Here is an 8220-nt window from a genome sequence, read left to right on the forward strand (position 1 = left end):
TGGGGTTCCCGCAGCCGCGCCGGCAGCTGAGAATAGTTCAGTTCTGGGAAGGATCTAGGTAAAATCCCTGTCCTTGCCGCAGTGGTCTCCGGCCAGGTAGACGCAGTAAGGTGTCCCTTTGGCATACTGCAGGGAGCGCCCCTGGGGCAGTGCTGGCACTAAGGGCTGGTGGGTCACCTACCCCATCCTGTGCTCAGCTCCTCCGGCCCCTCTCCCTGCCTGCGTCTGTCCGGGCTTTATTTGCACTTGGGAAATTCTGGCCACGTTTTTCGGATGATGTTGCTCTTTCTCCCTGGGAGGGAGGATGACAGCTTAATCCCTCCTGGCTCATGCTGTGCGCCGGACCTCCTGCTTACAGTAAAAGGGCACAGTGGAGCATCATTCAGTGCCAAGTGGAAATATTTTCAGCTCTGAGCGTGGTACAAGGGGGAGAGCCATGAATATCAGATGAAGCTCCGAGGACATTCTCTCCAACACTGCATTTGTTAAAAGTATTAGGAATTTATAAGTGCTTTTTAATAATTACAAGAGGCACAGCATCACCTAGTGGCTGAAGCATAGGAGGAGGTTCAGGACACCGAGGTCCTTCCAACCTGAGCCCTGAGCTGGAGGGCAGAGGAGTTTGGGATTTAGGAACAGGAGCTGTAGGTGGGAGGTGGAAGGCTGGTTCTTGACATGTCCCTCACCAAAAGTCCCATTTTCCACTTCCTCTACCCTGTGGCAGAGAGTAAATGAGGAACCCAGGGCATCTCCTTCATTACTGCAGCGGACAAGGGCCTGATCAGGGAATGCCTGGGGCTCGGGCTGGTTCCCTTGAGCAGAGCTGCAGTTGCCAAGCACACTACTGATGCTGTGTGGTGGGGAGAGCCTTGCCACAGCACGGGCTTGCAAAGCCAGAGACTCCGGAGCACAAACACTACCGTTACAGCATATACTGTGGTGGCACTTTCATGTCCAGACGGTGCCAGGCCATCCACAAACATTTCTGCCTCCAGAAGGAAGTATAAACCAGGATCTGAAGGTCACTCATCTATGCAGGGCCAGGCAGGAGAGCTGCTTTCTGCTCCATCTGGGGAGCAGCATGGTGGCAGGCTGGCTCCTCTGGGGCAACAACAAATTCTGCTCCCTCAAGGCTACTGGACTAGGATTCCTGTGTCCCACTTGATTTTTTCCCAGAGGCTGCATGGAAAGTAAGAAGCTGGGATGGTATTTCTGCTGGTGGTGTCATTACTACCTTCTGGCAGATTCCTGCAGCAGAAGGCAAAGCTCTGGCCAAAGACCCTTTTGACCCCAACACCCCTGTGGGACTCAAGTGCTAACATCTGCCTTACAGACTGTGCAGCGAGGAGAAAGCAGAGCTCTCTCTTCAGGAGCATCATTCCCTGTCCTCCACATGGAAATACATGGTTGAAGAAGGGCTTCAGGCTCCCAGGCTGTCCCTGTGCTGCGCAGGCTATTCAAACAGGCTCTGGGCAAGGAGAGACGGAGGCAAATGGGAATGTGCTGTTAGTAACATGGGCTTGGGAGACACCTACAGAGGATAACAATCAAGAGCAGACTGGTGCACTGAAGCCCCTCTGCAGAAGTTTGCATGATGCATAGGTTGGCCTTGGTGACAGAGGGAAAAAATGCAGTACTTAATTTTAGTTCAGGTGTTTCCAAGCACCTATACTGCTTTTATTTCTGTGTATTTTCTCAGCACCACAGCTGTGTCAGCAAAGAGCTGGGCTTCCTAAATAAAGCTGAGACTTACAAAAGGACTTCAGTGAGGTGGGCACCCACCTTCTCCTGACAGGAGATCCTTGTCATGGTCAGTACTGAAGCATGGGCCCTAAGGGAGACAGAGCAAAGAGCAAGAGACTGAGGAGGTTCCTGAAGTGTTTAAACAAAAGTCACTACAGCAAATTTATTCACAGAAGAAAGTTACTGATGTTAGAAAGCATGCCCTCAGGTCTGGGTACCTCTGCAAGTATGGCCCTGTGGAGGGCAGGACCCAGGTATTCTCACCATTTGGTTGAGTACTCAGGGCCTCCAGTGTTCATGGACAGCAAAAGATGCCAAAATTCAGAACCCACTGTGAAGCAGGCTTGTGTAGGGCAGAAATCAGGTTGGCATTGACACGGGAAAAGGGGAAGAAGCAAAACAGAAGCAGGGACATGTGTGCTGTCATGCAGAATACAATGTGCTTCTAGCAGGCTTTGAGTTAGTTACAACATGTTTGACCTGGTTTTGAGAAGAGGGGAGAGGTTTGCTCTGCTCTTGTTTCCCTTGCCACATCCGTCCTAATTACCGCAGATCTGAGGCTGGGAGATGCCGTCTCCTGCCTGGCGGTGATTAGCCTGCAGACAGCCTCAGAATAGCTCCAGCCTACACAGTGGCTGCTGATGCTCTCTCTACAAAGAAAGGCAACCAAAACAAGCAAGAGCAGCTTGGAAAGCTGATACTGCAACCTACCTACCAGGAAAGAGGATAGGGACCCTGCTGATTTTGCTTCAAATGATGTTATTTTAATTACATTGCACAACGTGCCTGAATGCTGTAAAGAGGCAAAGCGCCCTAGCACACAAGTCTTGGCAAAGAGTGCCCTGGAGACCCCACAAGCTTACAGAGACAGTGGAGGAGAGAGCTGCAAGAGCCAAGTAAGAACCAGGGCAAGACAAAGCAATGCTGCCTGGAGCTAGGCCCCTAACTCCCGGGGGCAGCCCCCCAGATTTTGTCCATGAAGAACTGGAAGGCCATTGGTGCCTCTGTGGGGCACCACACAGCAGAGACACGAGAAGCAGTGTTGGATCCTTTTGCACGGGCGCATGGCCACCCTGCCTTCCCCAAGGCTGCCTTTGACTTCGCAGGTCTAGCAACTCTGGTTAATCATTACTGACCATTTTGAAGGTCTCCAAGTTCTTTGCCCGCATTCATGCTTTTTTTGTTTTTGCCATTAGAGTGCAAAAGGCATTACTGCATGCACTGCCCTACTCACCCACCCACTGAAACTGCCTCTAAAAGCCGGCAAGGGCAGAGCTCTGCCTCAGGCACTGCACTGTTCCCACCTGTGGCAGGACTCTCTGGCACATACAATGCTTCTTGGGAACCATCTGTTAACTCTGTAGCCCCATTAAAAGCATTAGCTGCCCACTTTCAGCTGCTGCCTGTGCTGCAGCAGAGACACAGACCGATGTGAGACCCTCAGCTGTGCTCTGTGTTGGTTGGCAGCCAGCGCCAGATGGACATGCGTATGCAGAAGGAGCCATACAAGGGCTGGCACCTGCTCTCCAGCCCTCCGAGCGTGATGCAATGATAACATTTCCTTCATGCATCTGGCCCAGAATGTGAAACGTCTCTGCTCTGCCTGCGCTCCCCTGCCAGCACCAGTCTGCAGGAGCTCAGCTCCTGGCTCTATTGTTACAGCTGGAATGAATTTGGCTCCTGTTCATTCCATGGCTGGAACATATCTGTATTTGACTTGCCTCCTTCTGGTCACACAGGTATAGCTGAGATTAGGGTTTGGCTTGGCTTATATTATGTGCATAGCTTGTTTGGTTTGGTTGTGTTTTAAGTGGAAAACTGAGAACAGGAAAACTGTCTGAAACATTAAATTAGCACAAGGTCTGCACACAGCTGTTCCTTGGGCAAAGGGGCCAAAGCACAGGGTATGGGGCTATCAGTGCATCTGGCCCTAAGAGAAGGGTTTTGTGCCAATTGAGATCATGCTCTGCACCCTGCATCATTGATCATACAGTTGTGGAAATGTAGTTGCATTACTACATCATTCTCTCTGATGCATGTGCCTATTGGATAGCCAGGCAGGGCTGAAAGGCAAGGAGACTTGGGGGGTGCCTGTGGGATATGGCAGGTGTGTCACAGAAGAAGGAAACACATTCCCACATCTCCCCTTTGGACCTTTTTCCTGCAAGAATCACTCAGGTTCTGGCTTAGCTCAATAGGTGTTCTCTGAGATACTTTTTGAGCCTTTCTCATTACCCACAGATGTGGTAGCGTTTGGGTAGATGGGGTGGTGCGTTTGGGTTTGCATGAGAGCAGAGGCTGGCACTTCTCAGGGCTGACATCTCTCTCTAATTTCAGGAATTGTCCTTCGCCTTTTAAAAGAAAGAAAGAAAAGCAAGGTAAGGATTTGTGAAAATGCTTTAGAGGACAAGAAGAGGTGGAGTGACTGAGCCCCCGGTTGGCTGAGAGTCAGTGCTGATTGTGAATTGGATCCCTGAGGCTGAGGTCCCCTCCTATACTCTTTTGTACCTAACCTTCCTCAAAAGAAGTTGGGTAGAAGCAAGAGGCAAGATTTCTTTAAAACTTAAAGCAAAGGGTGTGACTTGCCAAGGGGAAGGGAAGGGATTTCAACAATATCTTTAAAATACCAGAGCCTCACATCAAAACACACATGAGTACTCTCAAGTGGCAGCATAGCAGAAGCTGCATCAAACTCTGAAAGAGCTGCAAATATCCGCCTGACATCAGTCCCCCAGAATAAAATGCATTCCCTAAGTAGCCCAGTTGTGTCCTATGGCTTTTGGATCATGCTGGGCAAAGCATCTTTGCCAGGCAGCAAAGGAAATAACAAAGTTAAAACAGGATCTGACTTCTCCAAGGGCCTGACAAGGAAGCTCTGTGTGCTGTGTCTGCCCTCCTAAGTTCTGCCAAGAACATTGCGGTCCATAACGTGTTGTCATCCTGGGAAACCTTATTTTTTCCAAAGAAACAAGCCCAGACTTTCTTCTTGGAGGCAGGCCTCAGAGACAGCATTAGGGTTGAGTGTGTCAGATGAGGTGGAAGTTTGATTTGTGTCCAGTGGGGAGACCCCATGGGCCAGACGCTGCATTTCTGCATTCAAAGGTGGAACAATAAACAGTTGTGTTAACCTGATCCGCTGGTGTTTCTTTTTCAGGAACTAATGTGAGACATGAGAACCAACAGCATCAGCCTGGCAGGAAGGTAAACAGCTTTGCAGAGTTGTTTTCCTAACTGTATATTGAGAAGACAGAGCTGACCACCGCTTCCTAGGCTAGATGGGTTGGGAGGACATGGGGCGGCTTATTCAGAGCCATGAATCGTCTCATCCTGGTCCCATAGTTGTGGGACCAATGTGCATTGCTGCACAGTGATGTGAGCCCTTTTTTTTCCCCCTAAAGTGCAGTGGAAGCAGTAGGATGAAATGTCTCTCTGAGCCTGAGGTATCAGAGGGCTGGATGGCACTGGGGGCAGTGTGCAGGGTGTCGCTGCCTGGTCTGGGGAAGGCATGTATAGCAGCAGCCCAGAGAGCTGACCCAGAGCTCTTTCTCCCCAAAGGCTCCAACGTATGAAGATGTCCCAGAGTTTCCTGTCTACGCCACTGTGAGTAAACCCAAGAGTGTGAAGCAGGATGACAGCATTCATTATGCAGACATCCAAGTGTTCACCAAGGTCCGGGAGCGTTCTGCAGCAGAGGTGAAGAACTTACAAATGCAGAATGCCACGGAGTATGCCACCCTCAACTTTCCCCGGCCCAGGCTGAAATATGACAGTAAGAATGGGACCCTGGTATAAAAGGCTTGATGGACCCCTCCTCCTTCAGCAGAAAAAGGATTTCACAGACTTAGAGGTGCTGTAGACTCAAGCTAACCTCATGGACACATCAAGTCTCCCTAAGAAATTGCAGAGAGGCTGTGTCTGCCACCTGCATTTCCCTTTGGAGGACACAGACATATTTATTCTCACATGATGATTAGTTTCCTATTTGATTCTGCCAACAAAAAAACACCTCTTCCCCTTGGAAGAGTTGCCTCTGAAGCTGACAACCCATCTCTTCTCCGCACTGTGAGAAGACAGAGGCGTTCCTTGGCTGATGAAGGCTAAAACCACAGCTCAGAGCTGCAGTGAGAAAGTTCCTGCTGTGGCACAGGACCAGCTGAGTGCTGCTTTCAGATGGATTTGGGAACATGGCATGCAGGATTCAATAGTGGGACAAGGGAGATGTTGCCACAGGATTTTATGTCAATGTTAAGAAAATTCTGCAATGTGCAGAATGACATGTGGATGATCCTGTGAAGAAATAGCATGAAACTTTTAACAGTATCTACTGCAATGTCTTCCTCCAACACCTGCCACTGTAACTGCAGTCATGCACTATGTGCAACTCCTTTCCTCAAAAAGCAGTGTTTTATAACCATGCACAGCACACTAAAACCAAGGCCATAATTGCAGAATTAACTGAGAGGTACAGAACAATTTCTTTCACTGAAGGGCTGTACAGATATGCATCCTTACCCCAGCATCCGCAAAAGTGAGTAGTGAGCTCTTGCCCCCGACTGGAAATGAAACAATGAAAGATTGCAACTTAACTGCAAGGCAGCCATTTAAAAGCCAGTGCCTATATTTAGGGTACTTACCCAGTCCTTAGAGTGCAGCAGCTGTCTGCATGCCTGAGATACTGGGAATGAATCCTGGTCAATTTTAGAGAGGGCTTCGGACTCTTCCTCCATTTTTTCTTATTTCATACTGTCAGCCTTAGTTATAAAACCCAGTAACATAAAGCACACACCATGTGGTGTTTTCTGCTAACCTCCCAGATACACCTTTGAGAATTAGTTTATGGATTTAAAATAGTGTAAGTAATGCCATATAGCAATTGTCAAAAAGGCTTCTGCTACTGGACTGAATTTGGCAGTTGCAGCACTGGCAGTTGAACAGGGCTCCCAAGCACTATCTTCAGGCACTAAACCAATGTTTGGCACATTGTGTCTGCATAGCTAAATGCACATTGTGGGACAACCCATTTATTGTCAGTGTTTAAAAATGGATATCCTGGTACATTTTATAAACATACATAATTTTGCATGTTATGGCTTAGCTAAATGTAAAAAGCATGAAGGAGTCTCTGCTCATTGCAAAAAATAAATCTGGTATGGGCAGTGTTTGCGAAGATGCAAGTGTTTTGAGGACCAATCCTACAATCTTTCTACCTTTTTGCCCGTGCTACCCAGTAGACCTCAGCAGGGCTCTTGTAAGGTCCGCAGTAGAAGGCCTTCATTTATAATGGGTACGAGATTATGTTATTGGAAAGGCTGGCTCTTTTGAGTGCCAAGGATTCCCCTTTCTGCGGCTCCAAGTTCCTTGCTGTACTCCATGTCCAGCATGAAAGCGTGTCCTTTGGACTGAGGAGGACTGAATGGGCGCAGGATTTACTTCAAAGAGGGTGTCAGGGAGTCATGGGACACTTCAGCTCTCAGCTCTGTTAGCCCAGCTGTCAGATGGGCTGCCAGATCTGGTTCATGCTGGGCAGCAGTTACGTACCTCCTTGCACTGAATCACTGGTACAAGAACTAGAAAGGGACACTGGCTTCAGTTCTAGTCAAGCCCTCTGCATCATAGGAAGAAATTGGATTTTTTAGAAGTATTATTATATATGGACTATAATTCAGGAGACGGGAGGTTTTCTAGAAGGTGCAGACTCCCAGCAGGTCATCTTTAAAAACAACTAAAGTGAAACAGCCCCTTACTGCAGTGGCACGCACAGCATGTGGTACTGAAGTTTCTCCTCACCCAGCAGGAGAGCTGGGGCCAGGGACAGCAAGCTGCACAGCCACTAAGGTCAAGCTCCTGAGCCCAGAAGGGTGTAAATTTGCACATCCATCAAGTTAAACCAGTTTTGCCGTGGACATAGGTAGGACTGGGTTTGGCTCAGAGGAACTTGCTTTCACTTAGTCATCGTCACTTAGTTCTGTTGATTTGTGGATCAGCCCTTTTGCATTCTGAACGAATGGGAGCTACAGTAAAAACTCTTTTAATGAGTGCCTCAAAACCTGGAATGGCAGTGTATCTCCTGTTCTCTAAGGAGCTCCAGCTTCCATACGTAGCTAGCACTTGGTGGTGTTTCTGGAAGTACAGCGTATCTTAGAGGTAATCAAATGCTCTGCATAGGAACAGGAGTAGTATAGTAATTTTGCCTGTTTTCCGGGCCTTGAATAGATAAAATGTGAAAGCTGCGTGTTCTGCAATAAACATTTTTCTAAAGGACTTGTTTTGCACTGAATATTAAAAGCTTCCAACTGCGTATCTCCTGCGTTCCCCGAGGTTGTTATGTTTAGGTGTTAAACGAGTGTTAATGTATCAAATGTTCCTTAATCATTAAAGATGTCCTTTTCCGTTTTAACGAGCAGATTTGCACTTTGGGGGAGGCGCTGGCCCGCTGGCCGCACCCGGGGCCGCGGGGGCGCAGAGCCGGCCCCGACT

General features: G+C 48.6%; 1 protein-coding gene across 1 annotated transcript in view; it reads left to right on the plus strand.

Moving 5' to 3' along the window:
• Positions 1-5535, plus strand: part of LOC104284158 (chromosome unknown open reading frame, human C11orf52) — a 5852-nt gene extending 317 nt beyond the window's left edge. The window contains exons 2-4 of the mRNA XM_009882445.1: positions 4081-4121; positions 4898-4944; positions 5299-5535. Of these exons, the coding sequence (XP_009880747.1) occupies positions 4081-4121; positions 4898-4944; positions 5299-5535 (325 nt within the window). The remainder of the gene's footprint in view (positions 1-4080; positions 4122-4897; positions 4945-5298) is intronic.
• The last annotated feature ends 2685 nt before the right edge of the window (positions 5536-8220 follow it).

The sequence above is a fragment of the Charadrius vociferus genome, unplaced genomic scaffold (assembly GCF_000708025.1).
Source record: "Charadrius vociferus isolate BGI_N301 unplaced genomic scaffold, ASM70802v2 scaffold1413, whole genome shotgun sequence".
Classification (NCBI taxonomy): Eukaryota; Metazoa; Chordata; class Aves; order Charadriiformes; family Charadriidae; genus Charadrius; species Charadrius vociferus.